At 36.6% G+C, this 27,017-nt stretch overlaps 2 protein-coding genes and 1 long non-coding RNA gene across 5 annotated transcripts in view; 1 reads left to right on the plus strand and 2 right to left on the minus strand.

Annotated features, from left to right (window-relative positions):
* LOC127429322 (protein sprouty homolog 2-like) overlaps positions 1-27,017 on the minus strand; it is a 362,364-nt gene that overhangs the window by 79,331 nt on the left and 256,016 nt on the right. The window lies entirely within an intron of this gene.
* On the plus strand, positions 812-22,185 carry LOC127429326 (uncharacterized). The gene is made up of 4 exons (XR_007895265.1): positions 812-948; positions 3,607-3,686; positions 20,798-20,832; positions 21,943-22,185. It is a non-coding gene; the product is annotated as an uncharacterized LOC127429326 (long non-coding RNA).
* On the minus strand, positions 3,794-23,933 carry LOC127429315 (Krueppel-like factor 5). 3 transcript variants are annotated; one of them, XM_051678278.1, is made up of 4 exons: positions 23,654-23,933; positions 14,245-15,037; positions 13,718-13,777; positions 3,794-5,310 (listed from the first exon to the last, which is right to left on the minus strand). In XM_051678278.1, exons 1-4 carry the CDS (start codon positions 23,786-23,788, stop codon positions 5,132-5,134), a joined length of 1,167 nt encoding a protein of 388 aa, XP_051534238.1. In that variant the 5' UTR covers positions 23,789-23,933; the 3' UTR covers positions 3,794-5,131. The 3 variants fall into 3 exon arrangements, with proteins under 3 accessions (XP_051534238.1, XP_051534237.1, XP_051534239.1); XM_051678277.1 differs by having other exon boundaries at positions 23,618-23,933; XM_051678279.1 differs by lacking the exon at positions 23,654-23,933 and adding an exon at positions 15,290-16,709.

Consider the following 27,017-nt stretch of genomic DNA (forward strand, 5'->3'; position numbering starts at 1 on the left):
TAAGCAAATGTTGCTGATAATACTTACATATTATTGGAGCCATTTCAATTGTACTTAGGGTGGTGCTGTGGGTAGCCATGGTAATCTCCTTAAGTGTTGGACTAACTAACACAGTGTGGCGCACAGCAAGGTCTATTGTTTTGTTTTTTTGACCGTGAGGCAAGGTTAAGGTGGTGTGTTTATTCTGAGATATATACTTTTAATATTCATTAAAATGTATATGAAGACAGGTAATCTAGTTACATAGTGGGCAACATTTATTCAAAAATACTAAATTTGTGAGAGTACCCTGATATTTCCACCTTGTCATTTTATAGATCCAGTGTGACACATGTGAGAGGTGGTTCCATGAACAGTGCCTGGACATGGACGCCGAGGACCTGGAACAGGCCAGGGCAGACAGCTGGAATTGCAGCTTGTGCCTTTAAATCCTTCTGTGTTGAAGTATGGTTATATATATATATTTATGTGCCTTTATGCATATGCATATGTGTTTGTTTTTATCACCTACTTTTATTTTATTTTTTTACTATTTTACTACCATATTGTCATTGATATTTTTTGGGATGCTCAGTTTTAATAGTTATTATAATTTTATAATTTTATTTATCTTGTTTTATTGTCTTGTGTATTTTTATTGATTTATTCTTTTTTTTTAATGTTTTTTTATTTTTTATTAATTCATTATTGACAGACTGACTGAGTGAATGAATGTTAAATCTCGCTTTTATTTTGAAATCAGTTCTTACACGCTCTTACCGTGATGCCTAGTATATACGCGTACTGCAAAACAACGTGAGAGCTTGACCGTGTTTTTCTGAGTGGAGGTTGGCTTGACCGCAGTTTCTCAACTGGTGCGATAATAATGAACACTGGCCCTGAGATACAGACAATTACAGGGGATTTCTTTGTTGTTTTGAGTGATGCACATTCACTGCTATAGTAAAGGTATGTCTGTAAAGATTGTGATATTTAACAACTTAGTGACACATCTGTCCTTTTATTAGTATCAGGTTTTGTCGCTTCATGAAATAAGAAAGCTATTATCAAGTGGTAAAGAAAACCGGGGCAAGTTTTAACTGGGTTCTGGATGCTTCGCTACGCTCAGTTAACGCCTCAGCAATGCTCAATGAACATCTTATTCTGAGAGGAAACAAAGCAAGGAATTTTTTATTGGAAATTTTCATTTCATTTTTATTTACTCTTCACAGAATACACATGCTGTTCCATTGTAAAAACAAAGGTGTTCCCCTCTCAAGTAATGATGCCTTGTTGTACGCTGGATTTCATTCAGTAAATTATCTTGTCAGTGTAATTATTAGTTTTCATTTCACCTAAAAGCAGGTCTCCACCCAGTTTTTTTCATTTGCAATCTGCAGGTGATTTTCTGGTTATTCTTTACAAATTGATTCACTGTTTTAACAAAATCAAGTTAATACCTTAATACGACTGATAGAGAAGTGCAATTTAGAGATTTTATAGGTTTTGTCTTCATTGTTAACCCTTGCATGAGAATTTCACCAAACACTTTTAGATATTTTGGTCTTTAGAGACCCGGCACATGAATCTATCACAAAATGCCTAAATACTAGGGATGTCCCGATACCATTTTTTTGAGGCCGATTAGGAGTGCCGATACTTTTTTTTTTTTTTTTGGTACTTGCCGATCAAAATGGCGTTTAAAAAAATTTATTAAAACTTTAATCAAATGAAAGTATAACAGTTGATATTGTATTCTTTTTTATCAAATAAAGTGATTTTATTCAGAACCTCACAGTACAATCTAAAATACATTGAAGTTATTTTTGTCAAATAAAGTGCTGCATACAGAGCATCATAGATGTGACATATTGCTTAAACATAATACAGTTACTATTTATTATTATTATTATTATCATTAGTAGTAGTAGTAGAAGTAGTTTGACAAGAATATTACATTTCTGTCATACTATTTTTATTAAACTGAGCTTTTATTTTGAAGTGTTTCTGTGTTGTTATGACCACAGAGCTCTCACATAAGACGCCAGCTTCCCACTCCAGAAAAAAATGGTCACCATGTTACTCGAAGTGATTATTAAACCACAAAAGGCTGCTATTTAAATAAATAAATATGTACTCTGTAAGTGCCTCATGCTACAAAGTGAATTTGCGCTCAGTTCACTGTCATCTGCTACAAACACAGCACTCGATGCTCATGACGGTGTTTTCCCTGTATGAGCCAAAGTGGAGCTTCAAAATGTACGTGCAGCTGGCGTCGCACCACACTGTCTCCATACAAGTGTTCACATTTGCAGTGTGCCGCTCATGCAAATAATATATTTATCATTAAATTGCAGCTTTTGCAGTAAAATAATCTCACTAGGACATAACGTGATTTTAATTTGTGCGCTGAATTTTTGCGTAATGACATTTGCACGTCAGATGGTATCGTTTTTTGGTATCGGAGCATATTTAAGAGTACATGAGCGCGGTATCAGACCTGATTCCGATACCGGTATCGGGACATCCCTACTAGACAGTGTCACATTTTCAAACAATTTTCAAGACAATTACAAAATATATAATAAAATATATTTTGACATTTAATTTTTCATAAATCAAAGAGAATATGAAACGAATTTGGATAAACCTAGAACGGGGTTCATTACTTTCAGAAATTTCCTGAGATGCAACTGGCTCTCAAACACATATTGAGCTACACATCACACATAAGATGCATGTAAGTATTTTGTCAGGCACTTTTTGAGTCTAAATAGATGCACAACTTACATAATTTCACTAGTAAACCCAAATGACAACAGTCATATCATACTATTCATGTGTTACACTTGCTATAGTTTACTTCCATGTTGTTTCTTCATCAAATAGCAATGTCAAATATAAATCAAGTCAGTCGATGAAACAACAGCACCACCTTGAGTAACAAATAGCATGTATAATATGTATACAGTATACATGCATATGGGATACAGATCATTTACAATTGTTGCACAGAAAATCAATGTGATATAGTATTTATTTGCATGAATATAGTACTCATTTCTCCTGTAATAAACAAAGAAATAGATATCATGTGATAGTAAACTTATATAGATATGAAATAATCCTAAAAATATAATTTATGGAAGTGCAAAAAACAAACAACAACTATTAAACACCCATGGTCTCTAATGACCCTATACAATTTTGGTTCTTACGCCATTATAAATGAAATTATATTTCATTTTTCATTATTAATTTTTATTTTTTTATTTTTTTATTTTTTTTGTGTTACACTATTTATAAGAGAGAGATTGAGGAATACTAAAGAGGTGTGGGCACAACTCCAGAAAATGGATGAGGTACAGGGTCAAAAAGATGCGAGGTATGCACTTAAGGGTTAATGCTCACCATATAAGCTATTTAAAAAGTTTTAATATTTCTCTTACTCTACATAATATGCCCTCAGAGTTTGTGACTAGTCAAGGTTACAGCAATAATTAACTTCAAGTGGTTTGAAACTGAAAGGCAATCCATCAGGCTTTTTGTTAAGAAACTACCGACAGTCAGTTTGAATTGTTTCACAATATCAAGAAGTGTAAACAAACATCTTTTTTCTTGTTATAGGTCTAATGAACATTGTCCCTCATAAATCTAACATGGCCTACACGGAAATATCTGTCACTATCACATACGTATTAATCAAGGTAAGTTCAAATTACATTCCCCCGAGGACACGTCACTGAGATACTTGATACTTTCAAGACCTTACAAAATGCAATATATGTGGTTAGCAAATACACATGACAACATAATTATTAAAGAATCTAGGACAAAATGTGATTACTCGTTTTATTTTCAAAATTCTGTGTACTCAGGAAAGAAAATACAAAACGTTAACCTGATAATGACTTTTTCCAAGTATGTACGGTCTACAAACATAATGCACCCACATTCAAGACAAGCTTAATAAAATCCCACAAAATCAGCTTCAAAGAGAGAGAAAAAAAAAGTATTTACACGTAGTTTTACTTTAACTACAGTATATACAGAATCTTTTGATCCAACAGAGTTCCCTTCATAAGTAAAGGACACAAACAGATGGGAACTTCAGAACTTTTACAAACTGTGGTCGCTCACACCGCACAACATGGGTTACAAACGGCATTAAAAAGGCCACTGTATAAAATGTGACTATGTGACAGAATATATTTGTTCTTGAGGAACGTGAGGGATAAAGAGGTCTTCTACACTTTCTTGTGACCTTGTAAAGTGATTGTTGAAACAGGGTCCATTCTTTAATGGACTTCTTTCATGTTTTGAAGGGTATCTACATGAAGTTTGACATGAAAATATTCTGCATATTCTGTAATTTTTCATGAAAAATCCACTTGCAAATAACTACATGTGAAACACATATCAAATATTGGCACACATACTCAAAATAAAGCATGGGTTCATTTGTTGAAACATTTGATGTCCATATGCAATTGTGAGCTAATTTGTCTTATTATTGTACACATCAGCCATACAAAGAGGTGAACTGTCAACAATTAACTGATCTGAGCGATACTTTTTACACAGTCCCATAAAGATCTGTTTCCATGGATACTGAACTATGAGAAAAGCAAACATTAGGGTTGCTCAGTTTTGGATCGTAACCCAAATGCAGACAACTTGAGATTTTCCTTGGAAGGAGGCAGGAGAGAATTCCATATAAATATTATAGACTACAGTGTTACTTTTATCCAGAAGTGAACAATGAATTATCTTGGAATTATTCATTCAAACATTGCATTTCAAGTTATTCTGAAGACATTTCTGGTCGCAAAGGAACAAAATGTACTTTCAAATTATAGTCAGAAAAGGTGGAGGTCAAGTATAAAATTCAAGACATTTTTCACATTAATCTACAGACATACATGCATACAAAACATATATACAGTACTATACATCCTATTTAGGCTCTTTGCCGTGATGTTCTAATAATGTCCAGTCCTCTTCAAGACAATCAAAATTTGTTGAGTGCTGGTATGGAATGGGCAGCGCTTTTATGAGCATAGGTAATTTGATCTGCATTTGTCAATGACTGTGAAATATTCATAAGAGTAAAATCATTATAAAACTTGAAAACGAAAGGATGCGTAGTCCATTAGTTTTGGTGGCGCTTCATGTGCAGTGCCAGGTGGTCAGAGCGAGAGAAGCAACGACTGCAGGCTACGCATTTAAAGGGTTTTGCACCGGTGTGTTTGCGGTAATGCCGCGTCAGTTCATCGGAACGGGCGAAACGCCAGTCGCATCCCTCCCAACTGCACCGGTATGGCTTCTCACCTACAAAAACGATAAACAAAAACAAACATTTTGTTAAATTATATCAATTTAGCTTTAAGAGGCAATAAAAATGGTTTCTATACTGCAAAACTACATAGAAATTATACTCAAAATATACACTCATTGAGCGCTTATTAGGTTCACCTGTACACTTACTCATATGATTATCTAATCAGCCAATTGTGTGGCAGCAGTGCAATGCATAAAATCATTCAGATACGGGTCAGGAGCTTCAGTTAATGTTCACATCAACCATTAGAATGGGGAAAAAAATTTGATCTCAGTGATTTCGACCGTGGCATGATTGTTGGTGCCAGACAGGCTGGTTTGAGTATTTCTGTAACTGCTGATCTCTTGGGATTTTCATGCAAAACAGTCTCTAGAATGTAAAGAGAATGGTGCGAAAAACAAAAAACATCCAGTGAGCGGCAGTTCTGTGGACGGAAATGCCTTGCTGATGAGAGAGGTCAGCGGAAAATTGGACTGGTTGGATGGGCTACAACAACAGAAGACCACGTCGGGCACTTTATTTGGACCATAGTGTTTCTAATATAGTGCTCAGTGAGTGTAGATTTTCAAGATTCATTTGGTATTTATGTGTACAATTTGTAACTACACTGTATTTCAACAAAGAATTGCTGTCCCTGAATACTGCTGTTATTCCCACCATGCCAAGCATTTTAGAGAACAAGAGTTTTTTCCTAAGTGTTTATATTTGGTTTTTCTGAAAATGTGACGTGACAGGGTAGCACAAATAATTTGATCATGAATGATCTAAAAGTAACTTTATTGTGTCTTTATCAAACTATTGTTTTAGAATTTCAATAAAAAATAAAAAAAAATATCAATATATATTTATACGTTAAAGTTAAAATTTAATTGACTGTAGTGTTAGCAAGTATCCAGTTTTCTTTATGCCAAAATCCACTTGAAGGTCATGATCAACAATTTAGGACATGTGATAAATATTTTAAGATAATAACATAGTTTGAAAAAGGCACTTTTCAAAATTTTAAATTTAAAAGTGCCCCTAATCACTCAGACATAGTAGACCAAAGGTTTCATTTAGAAGATTTCATTTCATCCCTTTGTGTTCTCCTTCAATACACACACAGCAAACTTCACATAAACTTCGACTGCCATTTATGTTAATCCGTAGTGAGGTTTCGCCTTCCATGAAATCCAGGTGCACACAAAGTCCAGCTTGAACATGTAACAGTGTGTGTGTGTGTGTGTGTGTGTGTATCGTGACATTTTTAAATGGCAGTTATAGAGGAATTAGGCGAGTATGTGCTTGTGGTCTGGAGAGTAATGCAACTCCTATGTGTAAACACAGAAGTCATTTTCATGGCGCTTAACACACTGATAAGATCTGACATTGTAAGGTTTGCCACAGTACAGAATACTGAAAAGCCATGTTTAGCATGATTCATCTCTAGTGGCCCCGATCACACAAACATTACAGGATTCACCCCAAAACAATTATTTATGCTAAAGCAATAATCCTTTCATATGTGTGTGAATGGCAGAGAGAAAAAATTAAAGAGACAGATAAAGAACGAAAGTGAACTATAGTATCTATCATGCTTTCAGACTAAAGTCTCAGCCTTTCTTTTGTTTATCATTCTATTTCACGACAATTGAGTGTTTGACTGACAAATGTTAGTAGGTCACTGTCACCCTAATTGGCTGTTTGAAGCTTTATTTAGCATTTAGCTCAGGTCTCTTGTTATGTATGTTGTCAGAGACCTAATACTGAATTATTATGGACAAGGTCCAAAATTGACTTTTTGGCACACCTTCCAATGTTGAGTGAATTTAAATAATGTGCCTGCCATGAACATTTCTTACAGGCCATGAGAATGTATTTTGCATTACTTTGTAATAAAAAGCATTTATTTCTAGAAAGGATTGTTAAAATATTTTTCCACACTTTCACTAGTTTATTTAATTTGTGATCTTCACTTTTTTGACATGATTTTCACTGAAACTTTGGTCAACTTAGTTAACAAGTACACTTAAAAACAGTAGGGTCAAACCATTTTTGGTGTGGTGGAAATGATGCAACAATAGATAATAAAATAATAAATAATAATAATAAAAACCATATATAAAAAGGCATTTAATAAATATACCAAAAATTAATGAATGATGAAGGCCTGGTAAAAAGTTTTTAGTCATAAGTCAGTTTTAATATGACCTTCATATAACAAAGACAAAGTTGAAATCGGTTCATTTTAATTAGTGTTGTCAGTCGATAACAATGTTTAACAGTGTCTGTTGCACCCCAGTGTAAATAGCATCTGCCACAGTGCAGCTATTTGCACCACAATAGTCTGGTGGATCTGCAGAAATATACAACAAACCAAACAATAGATGTCGCTGCAGTGGCATGGGGTGAAAAAACACTGTGAATCTGTAGTGTTGTCCTTGTGACCGCGGTTCGAATCTGCCTCTTGTCCCACTCTTTCTCATCCGATTTCCCTTTTCCACTTTTAATATTTCCTTTAATACCAATAATGGATAAAAATGAATATAAATGTTGATTTCATTGCAGTGATTTGGTCACGGTTAATGTCAGGGAGTGCAGAGAAGAGTTTGATCCGGAGGCAGGGTCTGTCAATTATACTCGCTCCCACGGCTCGGCATCACTTGTGTGTAGATTGCATCACTGCATTACTAATATTGTAGAAACCATGTTTTCTGGCAGAAACCATAGTTTTAATACAATTAACCATGGTGTTGTTAGTACAGTAATATTGTGGTAATATAGTAACCATGGTTAATTTTGTGTTTACTGTAAATTTTCAAAAAATACCATGGTGAAACCATAAGGTTATTTTTCTAAGGTAAGTTTAAGGTTAGGATTAGGGTTAATGTGGTGTGTCTGTGGGACTCTAAATAAACACAATAAACACACTTCAGTGATGCCCATACTGTATGTTAGTATTTAAATATGAGTGCAAATATTATCTACCATTATTTACACCAGGGTGTAAACAGCATATAACATTATTTGCACCAGGGTGCAAATAGCATCTGCCAATTTTTAATCGCGATTAATCGCACTGTTTTTTTGTAGTTAATTGCGAATAATCACAGATTTTGAAATGGCTGAAATCTGACTATATAAACTTCTTTTCCTTTCAAAATGCATTTATTTACATTTTAGGAAAGAAAACAAAACAATATGTAGCAATATAATGGTTCATTAACATTTTCCAAACAAAGCCTTCCACAGTATAAAGATAGAAATGCACTAAATAGCACCAATTCTAGTAACATTAAATATTTCCCAAAGTGTAATTGGGAAATATTCATAAACTCTCATCCTCCACAGTATTAATCTGCTGGTAGACTGTGGCTATCTGCTTTCCTACATTATGAAGCTGTATTCACGATTCGCGTCAGGGCATCAACGCCAGTGTCGAGTGCCGCGTTGAACTCCACATGAAAAGCGCTTGTAGACAAAACGTCTCATTCTGCGTTTTGGTGATAGTTAAGACTTTACGTGATTCTGTGGTTATTAAAATGCGCCTTACATAGGATGAAAAGTACTTGCTTTCTATAACAAGTCTCATTTGGGCTTGTTTTTACATCAAATAGCGTTAAGAGGTCCTTTTTCATCACTTTATCACTGATACTGAATCACTGCTGTGTGTGTTTGTGGTGTGTGCGTCAGAGTAATGACTCCGGGTGGACACATCACAAAGGTTCCGCCCTCAAACCAGAGTTTATGCAGGTTTATGCTGTATTAAAGGTAAATGTGTTAATCACAATTAAGAAAACTGAATCCGTTAACACATGTAATTAAAGTTTAATGTGTTAATTTTTCTTAATTGTGATTCATTCTGACAGCTCTAGTTTAAATATAAATCAATCCCAGGAGCATGAAATGGCCCGAAGTTGAAGAAACACCCATATATTGTTGTTCTAATGACAATGGAATAATTTCATTTTGTTATTAGCATTTTTGTTTCCTAGCATTTTAGTAACAATATTAGTGCAGGTCACTGTGTAATTTGCAGCATCATTTACAAGCTTCCATTTCTCAGTAAAATTGCACTTGTCACAAAAATGTGTAGAAGATGCATCAAGATTTTGATCCCATCACATTCCGTTTTTTTTTTTTTGTGGCTTAATGCAAGGAATATTCAGCACATGGATTTATGGTGAAAGAAAAATGGTAAATTGTCAGTTAGAAGTGTCACTAGTCATTACAGATGTTTTAATTTTTCTATATGGTTTTGTCACTCACGTCACACAGTAAGGGTCAAACAATTGTTCTTACAATTCGATTTAAACTATGTGTGTTGTTGCAGTTCTTTTTTAAATTTACCGGTCACTGGCAAGTAACTTATTTACAGAAAATAAATTATTTGGCACCTGACAGCTGTTAATTTGGATCCTGATTATAAGCCAATAAACATTTGATTTCTACAAGAGAAATAGTATCACATAACTTCAAACAGCAATATTTGCTGCTTTAAAATATTAGTTCGGTCCACTAACTTTATCTTTATCAACTGTATACTTAGCTTTTGTGTAAAGTGAGGTGGTGACCTCCAATATGGGAAATAACTGACAAGAGGACAAATTTGAGCTCAGAGGCTGTTTGGACAGTGCTGAAAATGATTGATTTAAACCAAATTCATATACATGAAACCAGAATTGAAATGGAGGCAAACAAATGTCCTCTTAACAAGTTGACAATAGACTCCAACAGCTAAGGGTTTTGAACAAGCTAATGCTCCCCTAGCAAACACTTTAGCTTCTGGATGGCCAGCCAGCTCAAACAACTGAGAGATATTATTTGGTTAGCTGGCAGTTGTGCAACAGCTAATCTGTTATCGCTAAAGCATTTTACTGCGTGCACACACACATATGCACCACAACTATTATAAAAACATACAAATGTGGAAGTTGAATATTGCTAACAGTGTAAGCAGTGTTCAATAGTGATTCATTTTTGTGTTAAAACATTATTAGCCTTATTTAATTTAAGTAGTTTTTATGACAATCATTTGGTGACACCCAGTAAGTGCCACATAAGCACCACAAATCTGCAGGGATACCCATAAAATCACCATCTTAAGAGCTTTATCAGTGGCTTCTGTTTGAGGAAGGTGGGCAACAAATTCAGATACAAAGATAATACAGGGCTTTCACAAACGCACCAACTGCCCTAAAAACAATTGGTCAAACAAATTATCATGACCATGGTTAAAGCCATTTAGATAGCCGGTACAATACATTCACATTAGTAAATGGACAACGAACAATACTTTTACAGAATTTATTAGTCTTGGTTAATGTTAATTCCTACATATACTGTACAAATAATATATTCAACATTTAATATTTTATACGTTAACGTTACATAATGCATTATGAATGCATTATTTTTCAGTAAACGCACAGCTATGAAGTATCTCCAGGTCTAAACCGCATAACAGTTCCATATCACTTTGCCAAATTATTTCAAAGAGCTGTACAGGCTACCACAGCAAATTAACCAAATTAAACAAAGACATTGGCAAAGTAAATCAGACAAGAATGACAATGTCTGTAATATCCACAAAATATTTTTGGGCTACGTCCACATTAATCTGGATATATTTGAAAACGGCGTTTTCATTTTTTCAAAACGCTCTTCGTCCACACTGCCATTTTCAAGCATTTTCCAAAAGTTTCTCGTTCACACTTAAACATATGAAAATACTTAATTCCCCTTACTTTGCAAGCGAAAAATTGCTGTTCCATGTACAGGCTGAAATGCAATTGAGTTTCGTTGTCGGACAGCAATTTCGAGTAAACTTTGTGTTGCCATTGAAGGAATGTAATGTTAATGCTGTACAATGTAACATTCATCTTTAACAACGCTCTCAAAGTGAATAACATAGGGCCTGTTTACACTTGGCCACTTAGCTATAGCTATCCGATCATGAAAAGACCAGGTTTAAATGCCCTCAGAAACGCATTTGAGTTGGATTGCAATCCGATCGCTCAAACCACTTCAGCAGGTGGTTTGAGACGCATTCCGGATGAAACTAGTCAAGTCTAAATGCATCTGGCTGTTCAAGCCACATATGTAAACTTTAGCCCGCCCAAACAGCACTACTTCAGCATAGGAAAAAATGCGAAACATAACTGTCACCGAATATTTGCATTGGGCACGCGTCGCGCAGTAAATAATAACAAAGAAAGAGACGAATGCATGTTGTTTGAGAGACAGAAATGTTTTCCTCATTTATTTGATACAGATCACTGATGAAACTGAAACTAAATACTGACATGAGCGCAGCTGACACGCAGGATGCGTCTTAACTACGGGAAGCCCAGAGAGGAAAATACAAAGCGCGCCCATACTAAGACACACAAGCATTGGGTAAATTCACATGGAATCAAATAATAAAGCACATCTTTTAAATTCACTGCCCGGAATTAGCATAATCACACAAGTGAAAAAATGAACACTGCTTTAATATAAGTGATCATTTGAAGATCTATGTATTGTGCTATTTAAGCTCATAATTCACTCTGGACTTTATTCCCTGCTATTTTGAGTAGTGTTGGATGCATATCCATTGCAATATCCATTCTTTAATCCCAAATCCCAATAAATAACCAAATATTACAAACTGTGCACATCCCAAATTTTAATGGAAGATGCTATTTGTACCCAAATTTAAAAACTAACATACAGTATAGAGCAATCACTGCAGAATGTTCATTGTGTTTGTATGTGTGTGTGTGTATATTGTATTTGGAGTCCCACAGAAACCCCTAAACCTAACTTATGATAACCATGGTTATCTGGGTGCAAATAATCACTACGTATTTTTATAGTACCACAGAGAGTGTTTACAGTTGGAGAAATGAACCTACTAATGGCTTACTTATAGTTGGCTGCATATTAAGCTGTGATAGGAGGAAGTATTTTAACATATAAAAAGTTACACAATTCAGCTTTAACTTATATTAAAGTACAGAAATCATATTGTAAAGTTTTATCAGCTAACTTTGAAGTTTTTTAATACAAGGCGAGGCTGTACCTTTGGAATACAGTATTTTCTGAAACAATCCTAAGAATCATCTTTAGATATGCTCCACCAAACTTTTAGAACACAAACATAACCACATAAACGTTGCTAACTGTTTAGATTACTACTTGAAGGGCACTGTGGGAAGGGGATGCAACTCAAAGGGTCATTCAAAATGAAGGTTAGAAAATTATTATTATTAATATTTTCATGAAGGGCCCTTCTATAAGACTGTTAGAGAAGGGTACATTCATACAGTAACGCCATGCTCCCTTCAAGGTGCCCACGTCTAGAGTTTTGTCCTTTGGAGTGAGTAGGGCATAGAGATGATCACTTTTGATTGGAATTTTTCATTAGATTACAAAGCTAACTAGTTTTGCAGGCTTATAGTTATTACATGTGTTATCAACCTGTTCTACCGATCATCTAATGTCAGCGCAGGATATTCTAGACTTCTTAAACTGTTGTTTGACAGCTTTCAGTGTGGTTGGCTCATTCCCAACCCCCAATATCTTTTGAAAAAGTGCTCAGAGCCATGTCCACCTGCGGAATGACTACCTGACCTGAGTCAATATAAACATAGTATGCTGATGGACAGAGGGGTCAAAAGGCAAGTGAGTTTGTAGGATGTATGCATGACTCAAACATAGTTTCATCAATGCTAATAATGTACTGCTGCAACGTATGCTCGATTTCCCAATGTACCATATGGAAACATTCCTTTCATATGTGTTTAAAGAGAGTTACGAAATACCTCTAAGGCACCATTGAGTGAGAGTACAAAAATAATAATACCTTAGGCTAAAGGAAATCCCTCTGCGCTCTCTGTGACCACCCGAAATGGAAATAAAAGGAGAAAGGAAGAGGTAAATGGGCGGAAAAGATGTGTTTATTAGCTTAACATCATGTGAAATAAATTATGGCCTGCTAGAGTGTTGGGAGGGAAGATTTCAATTTTTAGCTCTAAAGTGTGGTGGGATTGCAATGGGTTTAATCTTACGCCGAGCTGAACATAATGAAACTGCCGAGGTCTTTTCTCCTGGTGGTATACTCTTCCCCCCCTTGAGCACAGACAGAAAAAGCAGGAGGAACAGGTTTTTCTCCACCACTTGCCGATATACCCCTCGGGAAAGCATGCAGGGCTTGTACAGGCATGCAGACACATTGTGTATAAAAGCATGAAAAGAAAGTCAATTAATCTCTCCCTCCGCCCTGTTCTCTGTCTTCCTACATCTCTCTTGTCCCTAGGTCGTCATCTTGGTTCAAGCTATTGCTGGATTTGTAACCTTTATGTTGATGGTACATTGCATCTGGTTTAGCAGTTAAAACTACTTCTACCTTCAAGTGTGACTTCAGTTTCTTACCTGTATGAGTCCTTTGGTGTGCTTTCAAGTGAGAGCTCTTTGTGTAAACTTTGGTGCATCCTGGAACAGAGAAAAATGTTGCCAGATAATTGCTCAAAAACATCACTGAAAATATCTGCAAACTTTGAAAATATAATCCACAATTATCTACTACTGTGTTTCTCAATTCTGGCCCTGTAGTCGACCCCAGCACTGCTTTTGTTGGATGTTTCCTCCATCTTTCACACCTGAATCTACTGTTTATATCTCATTAGTAAAGACTCTAAGACCTGAAATGGGTGTGCCAGATAAGGGACACTAAAATGTGCCATGCTGTGGTCCTCCCGGACCAGGATAGAGAAACACTGATCTGCATCAAGGTTACTTATACCTAATTGTGGAAAGCCACATTGCTGCAAAGATTAGTTCCAACCCTGTTCGAACACACCTGGCTGATTAGTTGATTCAGGTGTGTCTAATTAGAGTTGGAATCAAACTCTGCTGGACCAGGAATGAGTAACCCCATTTTACATGAATGGCACACTAACCTGGGAAGTCACAGTGATGGATCCGTCTCTTCTCCAGCTCGGGGTTGTTCCGTCGGTTGTATCTGGGCCCTGTGAGTATGCCCTGACCATGGGCCATTAGCATGGAGTGAGAGGTCATCTGTCCAACCTTCATTCCAATTCTAGACTGGTACAGCGGGGGAGGAGGAACAGTGGTAATAAGCTCTGCCTGGTTCTCAGGACTGCCGGGCTGGGAGTTGGGGGGTGATGGAGGCAAACTATGGGGCTGGGGAGAAGTGTAGAAAGTTTCAGGCATGACAAACTCTCCAGAATGCGTTGTCAAAGCTACAGTGTTCAGGTTGAGCATCGTCCTGCCCGAGGCACCAACTCCATTTATAGCCTGACTCTGGGAGAAGGTCATTGTGGTTAGGTCGCTACTACTGACAGGCATCTGATAGACTGTTGGCTGCTGGGGGCCAATGTGGAGCTCGTCTGTGACAGTCATGTCAGGTTTGATGAAAAGGCTGTTGACTGTCTGGGGTACGCTGAAGACTGAGGTAAATTCGGGGAGCGCCTGAATTCCACAGGGTTCATCCACCCCTGGCTCGGTTTTGATCTGATGCACTGGAGGTTTGTTTGGGCGGTAAAGGCCTGTGCGAAGGTGTGTGGTATTAGGCAGGATAACATTGATGTTGAGACTATAAGGGGCAGGTTTCTCATCTGCAAAATATTCATCCACCACTGAGGCACTTTCCCGACGATACTTCTTATCGGTCATGTTTGGGGATAGCAGTGGGCCACTTTGGGGTAAATATTTATCCATTTCCATCAGTGTCTGAAACAAACAGAAGATGAGGTTGAGTTGTCTGGAACTCCTCTTACTTCAAAGCTCTGAGGGGAGATTTCATCAAACATTTGCGCCACTTTTGCGTGTGGCATTTCTGTACAACAATTTGCATCTTATTCACTAGCCACCCATAATCTAGTTGAAGCAGTGCTGAAATAGTGCTATGTCTTGAGTATTTAAATTAAGTCACTGTCATTCATTTCTGTGGTGGCTCAGCGGTTAAGGCTCTGGGTTACTGACCAGAAGATTGGGGGTTCAAGCCTCAGCACCACCAAGATGCCACTGTTGGGCCCTTGACCCTATCTGCTCCAGGGGTGCCGTATCATGGCTGACACTGCTCTCTGACCCCAGCTTAGCTGGGATATGTGAAAAAAAGAATTATAATGTGTGACAGAATAAAGGCTTCTTCTTCTTCTGTGCAAACATACCTCCTTTCTATGTACACTCACTGAGCATTTTATTAGGAAGACCTGTGCACCTACTTATTCATGTGATTATCTAATCAGCCAATCATGTGCCAGACGGGCTGGTTTGAGTATTTCTGTAACTGCTGATCTCTTGGGATTTTCACACACAACAGTCTCTAGAGTTTACTCAGAATGGTGCCAAAAACAAAAAACATCAAGTGAGTGGCAGTTCTGAGGACAGAAATGCCTTGTTGATGAGAGAGGTCAACGGAGAATGGCCAGACTGGTTCGAGCTGACAGAAAGGCTATGGTTACTTAGATAACCACTCTGTACAACTGTAATGAGCAGAATAGCATCTCAGAATGCACAACATGTCAAATCTTGAGGCAGATGGGCTACAACAGCAGAAGACCACGTCAGGCAATTTATTAGGACCGTAGTGTTCCTAATAAAGTGCTCAGTGAGTGTAAATTATGCACATTATAGATTTAGCTTCTTTCACAAAACTCTGTGCTATTTGCCCAGCACAAAAAAACAAATAGGCTATTACCGCCCAATAAAAGTAGCGGTAAACTGCAGTTTTATTAAAAAGAGGTGTCTGTGAACATTTTTTAATTGATTGTGGCAGCATTAAGTAATCAAATAATGTTCTAATGATAGAGAAGAGCATTATAACCTGGCATATGTTCAGATGTGTGTTGAAGTCAAGCGCACTTTAGGCATGTTAAAGAGATGATTCAGATGTCTTTATCACAGTAGTGGGGTGATGCTCTACAGTCCTGGCAGAGTGAGCCATGATAATGGTGACCTGCTGCATTCTCCGCTTTATAGCGCTTAGAACCAACCCGCAAGTTTGAACTGCTCTGTGCAAATTGTGTTCAGAACAGATTTTGTGGATGTGTTTAATACGTTGCCTGATCTGCATAAGTCCCTTAATGTATTAGGTGCTAAACCTGTGCAGACGGCACATGCAAATAAATGGCACTCTTACCGGGTGCAGTTCATTCTTAAACCTGATTTATACTATGTAAGAAGCCAAACTTTTTTTTCCTGGATGAACTAAAGCACCCTAGGCTAATGAAGCCGGTGTTTATACTCTGTGCAGCTTCTTTTTAAAATTAGTTTGTTGAGGGTGACGTTAAGGAAGGCTGTCAACTCTCTGCCAGACTACACATCAGTCTGTTATCAATTTTAACTACACTAACCTAGGTAACAACTCCTCAGCTGGCACGCACAGCTGTAAATAAAAATCATCACGTCGAAACCACACCCAAAATTAGTTTTAACCAATCAACAATGCTCTTTGACCAGCCTTTAGTGAATTCCCCCTGAATGAACTACATCAAATGGCTTTAACTCATTATTGGTTTAAGGTCATGCCACTTAGTTAGGCTTTGTGCATGTCTTTGTAATTGGTGGAGGAAACTTTTATTTTTTTCAGAGTATCTCAATATTACCCCAAAATACTGTATTGATGTTCTCAGATTTTCGGGAGAAAAAGAAAATGGGGACCACTCAGAGCAAGTGTGTGAGAAGATGAAACGTGCAGCATTTTGCCAACAAACAGTCAATTATTTCTATTCGACCAAAATTCAAACTTAGATCTAGTTAAGAAGTTTATAACTTTTTTCAATTATAAGGATGTCTGTATAGATGCTCTGTACAATTGGACTGTAAGATTTTCATGTAATGATACACTGGAACCAAGGAACACTCTTCCCTGACATAATTTTTTGATGCGTCTTTGCTCTACTCTACTTTTATGGCTCTACGATGAAGTAAAGCAGGAATTTCAGCATTTTTGCACAAAGCACCAAAGTCCAATAAAGATGCATGTGAAAGAAGTGAGTGAAAGACTGCAATATATCAGTTTTTAATCACAACACACTAAACATAATGCATTGCAATATTATTATACTACAATATAGATATCGATATAATGTTGTTCTGCCAGATTCCTGCCATTTTCCACCCCTTGTAATTGTAATAGTTGGTGTCACACGGAGATGTCTGCTCTGCCATTTTACCCTTTACACACTGAGAGAGAAGATTTGGGAGACTGGCATGAATATACTACTTTATTGTCTTTTAGAGTGTACTTTTTAGAGTTGATTTGTAATTGTAGTGCCTGATACAAGCAGTGTGCACTATTAAAGCCTAGTTCACACAAAGCCAAGCTCTACAGAACACCTCTGCACAGTGCTCCACTGCAGCACAGGGTAAATAGACACCTCATAGGTGTGGAGGCCATGAGGGCCTGAAACACAAAGCAAAACAAAAACAGTGACATGCGATAGCAAGAGGAGATATGAGCACAAACAATGTACAAAAATAGAATGCAAAAAAAGAGTGCAACCTGGAAAGCCTTTCAGGTGCAACGGTGCCGTAAACACTAGAGATGATAAATGAGGGCATTTTTGTAAAAATAAAGAGCTAGATTTACCAAACTAGTCAGTTGGCAGGTCAAATGTTTGATGATGAAATGGTTAGTACATGCAAAAACCTGAACAATCAAAATAGCAAATTCTTGGACAAAATGGAGGTAAGGCTTGAAGTGAAAAGAGTCTGTAATGATTGTAACATTTGCAGTCATTATATTCGAGAATAAATTTTTTAACAGCATTGCCAAGTCCAGCTGTCTAAAGTGCCAGCTATGTTAACAATTAGGTGTGCATTGTCGAAATGCATTTCCTTAGCAACCCACTGATGTGGTTTCATGTACACACTCCAAATGTCTTTATCCTTTCAGGTAACTCATACCCTAACATGTGAGTTCATGTACTCTCAAAGGGAATACAATCAATGCTGACTAGGGCTGCAACTAACGATTATTTTGATAATCGACTAACGATTATTAGAACGATTATTAGACTATTCTGCGATTATTGATACGATTAATCATTATCTCTTAACCGACTATTCAGGTTGTGCCCTGACTTAAAGGGTTGTATTAAACGTGCTTGCTAACAATACAGGGGACAAGACCACCTTTTAAAAATACCTCTAAATGACATTCACTGAATTAAAGGAAAAAAAAAAAAAAAACTTTTTATTAAGTTTAATTCAGTAAAAAATTCACTGCAAAAAATCTTATTATCAAACGTTTTTGTCTTGTAAAGCAAGATACATTTACTTGAGAAATAACATATAAGATATTTAGACTTGCTTTAAGAGACAAATATTAGTGTATTTTGTATATAAGTGTATTTTTTCACTTTGTTATACTTCTGCAAGTGCAGTAAAGACAAAATATCCTTATTCAAGTTCTATTCTCTAAAAGCAAGTCTAAATATCTTATATGCTGCTTCTCAGGTGAATGCATCTTTTTTAAAGAATTTTTAGATATTTTAAAATATTTATATTTTTAATATTATATTCAACATTCTCAGATAAAAAATGTTGATTCTGCAGTATAGCTGCTAAAGTAAATGTATGTTGTTTTAAATGAGTTTTAGATATATTATTTTTGAAAAACAAATCAAAAATGTATTTTGTTGCAGTGTATAATGGGGCAAAGACTACCCTCTCTCACCGTTCTGTTCACTTCAATCCATCTTTAACGCACAAAAAACAAACTCTCTCTTATTAATAAAGCTGCGTATTGCCAGTTTTCTTCACGATAAGAAATGCACAGTGACACATATATTATGATTCAATAAGTCACGAGCCATCATGTTATAATCTAGCTGCATTAAGCGTGCGCGCTCAAGGGATGAGCGTCCCCGCATCAGCCAGGTGCAGTTTCAATATCACCCCCTTAGATTGGGACATTCATGCAACTCATAGAAGAGGCGCTGACCACACAGACAAATGCCAGTTTCGGAGTTTGTAGTTATTTACATGGCCTTCTTCCTAATTATTTGAACTTTAATAAAGCTATAACGCATTAAATATAACTGCATTAAAGATGTAACGCCGGGGTGTTTCCTTTAAAGATACTCAACACCCAAGTTTTGCTTCAGCGGAACGGCAGCTCCAGCTCCACTTATTCCACAACGAGAGTGCTTTTGTATTTACTTATTTTGTATTATTCCCTCATACTTTGCGATCTACATCACCTGAAGCTGTTTGGAAAGTTTCGAGTGCATCTGGACTGTGAGCTGTTTTCTTCCTCTCCTCAGTCAGGCTCGAACTGCAGTGCAGCTCTCACGCATCATAATTAGTTTCATATGATCTCATTCAAACGACTATTCGACAATGAAAATATTTGTAGACATTTTTTATTGTTGACGTTGTTGATAACGTCGACTATTCATTTTAGCCCTAATACTGACACCGCAGCAGTTCATATTGCGCTAGATGAGGCATTTATTAGAAACTATTTGCATAAAATTATAATATAAAACAACAATTTTTAACCCCTTCACACACGTGTGAAAAGTATCCTTTCTGCCTTCAAGGAGCGTTGCAAGAAAGAACATGTACAATGTGTCTTATGTCTGCTTTGATATTGCCAAATCTCATATGCTCAATTTTTAGTGGGTTGCCGTGGATTCAGTGTCAGGGTCGCAGTAATGTTCCCTCTATGGCTCCAGAGTCGTACATTCACAGCCGTTGCAGAATAAAGAGAGCAGCAGAAACTGATGTGATCAATAAAATGCGAAATATTATTATGTTTGCCCTCTGTGAGTGTCTAGTTGCTTGATTTCCAGAGGATGAGATTAAACAGTGGTGTTTTAGAATTAGAAACACTGAATTCAGCATGTTTCTGTGATTCAGAGAAACACGTTCCTCTACGAAGCTATTCAGAGAAGTGGTCGATGGATATGGGTTTTTAAGAGGTCCATTCTTAAACCATTGCAATATTATGTAAATAAAAAAGTATCGTAGTATAAGAGTAATTCTGTGTATATATGTTTTGTTTTTCTGTGTTCATTGATGAGAATCAATACAAATTGTTAATCTGAAAAAATCTAAGTAGCATAGTTTTTTTTTTTTATAATAGCTTGAAATAAGGAAATACATATTCTGTGGTGGTGGAGGCAAATGCTCAGTCAAGGAAATTCAAATATTTCATTAAAACTGTACAGTAAATGTTTTATTAAAATCATAGTACTAGTAGTAGTAGTAAACTGTAATAGTAAATAATAAAAAGACTGTAGTAATCAATAGTATAAAAAAAATCTTAACCATATTCTTCTATGTGCTAATAAATTGTAATTTGTGAAATTCTTATGAATTTTTTAGTTCACAAGCACCAGTGTGAACACCTAAGTAAACGTTAGGCAGAACACTCAATCACCATTTACTTTCATTGTGTGGAAAAAAAAAAAAGATGCAATGAAAGCAAATGGTGACTGAGGCTAACATTCTGCCTAACACCTCCTTTTTGTGTTCTAGGGAAGAAAGTCATTCAAGTTTTGAACAACATAACGGTGAGTAAATGATGACAAAATGTTCATTTTTGGGATGAACTATCCCTTTATTGTCTACAATACCACCTTCGTCCCAATCAGGCCAGCTTTGGAAAGTTAAAACCAGGTTATTAGTGGAAAACAGCTATTGATTTACACTCTCGACCTGGCAAGCGTAGTGCCCCTACTCTTAGTTCTGGGCACAAATGGGCCTTGTGTTGTGGTGGTACTGGCAGAGAGTAGAGTGTCCTTGGTCGTACCCTTCATTGGCCTTGGAGACCCAGTCCTCCTCTAAGCACCGTGCCAGAGAGGTTCTGTTCACTGCGTCTTTGTGTGAGGCGAACGAAGACTGCAGCTGAACCCTGGCCCAAGAAATGTGAGTTAATGATTGGAGAACATTTACAACTGCTCAGTTATGTATCTCAGGGGCCAAGAACGACAGGGAGACAGGCATAAAAATAATCTTTGACATAAATAAGATGGAGTTTCCGTGTTGCTTAGTAGTTTCTTTAAACGTTTACTGATAATACGGCTCACTTTGGAGCATTTTGCTCCCAAATTATTCCACTCTCTCTTTAAGAATGCTAGCATTTTTTTCAGTGACATAAAACACAGTTTCATTATTTGTTAGAGCACGTAAAGCCCGGAAGCTTTGCAAATTTTACAATGGGCCCTATTTGAAACATGAGCAACTACAAAAATTTGTGTAATTGTACGTAAAACTATTCTTAAGTAAATTGACCCATTCAATTCAATAGGACAATTTACATTAGAATGGATTTATAAAAGTTTACAAAGAAATTCGTTTTGCTCCTGTTTTCCCGTAGTTATTTTTCGTAGCCCATTTCAGAGTGCAATTAGCCAATTAGTCCAAAGACCTCCTTCCTAATTACAACACAAAAGGTCTTGCTCCTCAAATAATTTTCCTTTATGGCCAAAAGGAATGCAAAAAGATGGAGATTTGTCCACAGATCCCCATAAAACGAGACTGATAGGCTTCTTGTCTGTTTACTGGAGCCATAATACCACAAATCATCAGAGGGCAGCAGCGAGAGAAAACAAAACCTTTGAGACTAAAATTATGTTTTATGGCTTTGGGGGAAATAGATAACACTTGTTTTGGCTTTTCAGGACAGTGACTAGAGAAGGAACCATCTTTGATGCTCATCAAGGCAAAGGACCTGACCACATGGATTTGTGTAAAATGCTGAGTGCCACTGAGGACACCAGACAGAAAATTGAACTAAATTACTGCAAGAAAGATGCATGGCACCACAAGAACTGATGACTCAGATACAGATAGAGACTTTGTTATCTTTTGATTAGATGTAACAAATCAATCATATATTTATCAATCATTAAAAATGATCTTAAAGTCAGGACGTTGTTGGTTTGCTGATTACTTTAAATGAAATTAATTTAAGATTCTTTTAAACAGATGTTTGTCTTCATTTTCACCTAATTTAGAGAGGATTATGACTCCTTTAATAGCAAGTATGTGTGATGGGACAATGAATTCCCTAAAGCACATGAGGTTAGCCATATGCTTCTCATCACAGACCACATACAGGTGTCAATAAGGTAATAAAAGCCATGTGAAGGCCTAGACAGTTCCCTTCAGGGTAGCCTACAACCTGCATGCTCCCCGCGGCCATATGAACCTTTGAAGAAGTGCAACGAGGTCATCAGTCATTGGCTCAACCAGTCATAAACAAGTGGTGCTGGTTGGAGTCCAAGTTGAAATCCCGTAAATTCCAAAAGAGCATGTTCGATTTGCCATTCGGACAAGTACATTTTCATTTGATCAAATAATATGGATTTGATCCTTAAAAACAAAAAATGTGCCGTCACTGACATACATAATCTGTGGCATATGAATTTCTCTGTGGGAATAATTAGTTTACTGGATTTTTCACTAATACGATAACTTTAAGCTTTGCATTGAAGTTGTTGGCCATTTAGTCAGTCTTGCAACAAAACGAGAAGGCAATATTTTGCTCTCCATTTCACTCCAATATATATAGGGCCTAAACTTAGGTCTTTTCCAACAGGTCAAATTGTCCTTGTACAGTGGATTAAAATGATCTGAAATGTATAGTCTCTGCAAAGTATACACTAACTAGTTTAGTTGAGAACATTTTGATGTCAATTTTTTATTGTAAAAACTCAATGTTTAAGCTTAATATTAAAACCTCATATTAAAAGTTAAAAAAGAAAATGCATTTTTCTTATGTTAAATTAGTTTATTACTAGTATGAAATACCACATTGATATAACATCTGAAAAAATGAGGCAGTAATGTTTTATTATTAATTATTATTTATAATTAATTATAATTATATAATTTTACATATATAAATAATACAAATATATAATTAAATAAAAAATTATAATAATAATAATGATTTATTATATATTAATATAACTTCTCATGATTTTTACACAAATCGTCCAGTCTGTGAAACAAGACATTCAAAGACATTTATGTGACAATACAAATAGAAAACTTGCCCTCGTGCGAAGATGTTACGCGCACACTAAAACGAGAACACAGTTCATGTATGTGCCGTAGCCTATACGGCCTTAAAGAGATGTCTTCAATATTTGATCAAAAATATTTCATTTTCATTAATCCAGACCTAACTAACCTGATACTTGCAATAAAGGAAGCCACAAATATTATATTCACTTACTTATGCTTTCTATCAAAATACATATGTTCTAAACGATATTTTGAACGTTCACTTATAAAAATCTTTGCTTCTCAGTCATAATAAAGGCGAAAACCACAGGGCGCCTTTCATACCTGCGCCATTTCAACCGGGTTTGTTGCGAGACTCACTGCGGGTTTGACGTCCTCAAACACTGAAGAGTCCTCCGGCCCATCTGCGCCAGACATCCGCACAGGTTTCAGCTGCGTGAAAACCGCCCTTTCTTCTGTATTCGGCGCGCCAACGGCCAGTCCTATGCTTGCCATTTTTATACGAAAAGAACAAATATTATATCAAAATCTTATTTCTAATTACGAATACACATATACGGGATTATTGTAAACGTCCTTGCAGGTACATCCAGAGGCACGGTGTATCCAAAACCCTCCCTGTGTCACTCAGGTAGCCTTACCTGTTGTAAAGTATCACATTGTGGACACGTAGGACATGAATGACAGCATCCTCAGCCAGTCCGAGCGAAGGAATGAGCGCCTTCTCCAATCACATAGACTGTAGGAGTATAGCTCACCTGAGAGGTGTTGAGAACATATAGGCGTTACCTTTCTCTTCCATCAAGTGCATTATACTGACGTTATCGTATTGTAAACAATTGAATTCTTGCCTATTTTATCCACGAAGGCGAAAGACGTTTTGGTCATAGGGGCATATCTGATTCTTAAATTTCTAATACACATAATATTTATATATATAAAAGAGTTGCACGTGAATCAGCAAATATTTTTGTGTTTTACATGCTACACAGACTGCCACGTTTTCTTGCAATGTTTTTCGTTCACATTTATTTATTTATTTTTCATCTATCTATCTATCTATCTATCTATCTATACACTACCGTTCAAAAGTTTATGAGCAGTCTGATGTCAGGAATTGTGAAAAACTTTGAATTGAGTTTAAATGTATTTAGCAAAAGTGTATGTACTGTATATTTATACTTTTGCCAAATACATTTAAACTCAATTCAAAGTTTTTCCACAATTCCTGACATTTAATCATAGAAAACATTCCCTGTCTTAGGTCAGTTAGGATCACTACTTTATTTTAAGAATGTGAAATGTCAGAATAATAGTAGAGAGCATGATTTATTTTAGGTTTTATTTCTTTCATCACATTCCCAGTGGGTCAGAAGTTTACATACACTTTGTTAGTATTTGGTAACATTGCCTTAAAATTGTTTATCTTGTGTCAAACGTTCTGGGTAGCCTTCCACAAGCTTCTCACAATAAGTTGCTCGAATTTTGTCCCATTCCTCCAGACAGAACTGGTGTAATTGAGTCAGGTTTTTTTGGCCTCCTTGCTCTCACACTCTTTTTCAGTTCTGCCCACAAGTTTTCTATCAGATTGAGGTCAGGGCTTTGTGATGGCCACTCCAATACCTTGACTTTGATGTCCTTTAGCCATTTTGCCACAACTTTGGAGGTATGCCTGGGGTCATTGTCCATTTGGAAGACCTATTTGTGACCGATCTATAACTTCCTGGCTGTTGTCTTGAGATGTTGCTTCAGTGTATCTGCATAATTTTCCTTCCTCATGATGCCATCTATGTTGTGAAGTGCACCAGTCCCTCCTGCAGCAAAGCACCAACACAACATGATGCTGCCACCCCCATACTTCATGGTTGGGATAGTGTTCTTCGGCTTGCAAGCCTCACCCTTTTTCCTCCAAACATAATATTGGTCATTATGGCCAAACAGTTACATTTTTGTTTCATTAGACCAGAGGACATTTCTCCAAAAAGTAAGATCTTTGTCCCCATGTGCACTTGCAAACTGTAGTCTGGCTTTTTATGGTGTTTTGGAGCAGTGGCTTCTTCCTTGTGTAGCAGCCTTTCAGGTTATGTCGATATTGGACTTGTTTTACTGTGGATACATCCTTTGCTGTTGTTCTGGGATTGATTTGCACTTTTCGCACCAAACTACATTCATCTCTAGGAGACCGAATGCGTCTCCTTCCTGAGTGGTATGATGGTCCCATGGTGTTTATACTTAAGTACTATTGTTTGTACAGATGAACGTGGTACCTTCAGGCATTTGGCAATTGCTCCTTTGTGGAGGTCCCCAATTTTTTTTTCTGAGGTCTTGGCTGATTTCTTTTGATTTTCCCATGATGTCAAGCAAAGTGGCACTGTGTTTGAAGGTAGGCCCTAAAATACATCTACAGGTACACCTCCAATTCAGTACACCTCCAATCAGAAGCTAATTTGCTAATTGTCTGAAGGCTTGATATAATTTTCTGGAATTTTCCAAGCTGCTTAAAGGCACAGTTAGCTTGGTGAATGTAAACTTCTGACTCACTGGAATTGTGATATAGTCAATTAAAAGTGAAACAATCTGTCTATAATCAATTGTTGGAAAAATTACTCGTGTCATGCACAAAGTAGGTGTCCTAAACGACTTGCCAAAACTATAGTTTGCTCATATTAAATTTGTGGAGTGGTTAAAAAATGAGTTTTAATGACTTCAACCTAAGTGTATGTAAACTTCTGACTTCAACTGTATATATACAAGCACAATCACATTTATATTGAATATTTACAAAGGCTTTGATACATTGCTTAAAGCGAAACATATACAGAAGTCAGAAAAATGGGGCCCGTGTAGCTCAGCGAGTATTGACACTGACTACCACCCCTGGAGTCATGAGTTCGAATCCAGGGTGTGCTGAGTGACTTCAGCTACGTCTCCTAAGAAACCAATTTGGCCCAGTTTTTAGGGAGGGTAGAGTCAAATGGGGTAACCTCCCCGTGGTCGCGATTAGTGGTTCTAGCTCTCAATGGGGCGCGTGGTAAGTTGTGCATGGATCGTGGAGAGCAGCATGAGCCTCCACATGCGGAGTCTCTGCGGTGTCATGCACAATGAGCCACGTGATAAGATGAGTGGATTGATGGTCTCAGAAGTGGAGGCTACTGGATTAAAAAAAAAGGATTTATATTATTTCAAATAATTTTATATTAACTAGTCAACCCATGTAAATCTGTTTAGCACAGTTCTGTTTAACATGTAGCTGTAACCTTATCTTACAAAATTCCACATGATTGGGAATCCATGAACTTAATTTTCCTTACTTTTTTGACCATATACAAATATCTTCTAAATATAAATAGCTTTTTTTTATGTTCATTTGTTTTATTTTATCTTTTATTACTGCATGTCTGTCTCTCTCATTACAATCACATAGTTCCATGGCTCTTGTGGCTTGAACACAAGTTGATCCTTACAGACTTTAATTACTTATTGTCCTGTCTCATTAAATTGGGTGACATAATAAGACATTTGTTTTTTTGATTTATCTTATATGGGACACTGTAAACTTATTCTATTTAAATATGTAACTGAATAAATAAAACTGTACAATATAGTGGCTAAATCTATTATATAAGATGTTTTCTGTTTTGAAATTACATTGAAACCCACACAGTTATTACATAAGCAATTAGTGCATTTTGTAACATGCACACAATTGAAGATCTGTAAATCT

This window comes from Myxocyprinus asiaticus, chromosome 38 (assembly GCF_019703515.2).
Source record: "Myxocyprinus asiaticus isolate MX2 ecotype Aquarium Trade chromosome 38, UBuf_Myxa_2, whole genome shotgun sequence".
Classification (NCBI taxonomy): domain Eukaryota; kingdom Metazoa; phylum Chordata; class Actinopteri; order Cypriniformes; family Catostomidae; genus Myxocyprinus; species Myxocyprinus asiaticus.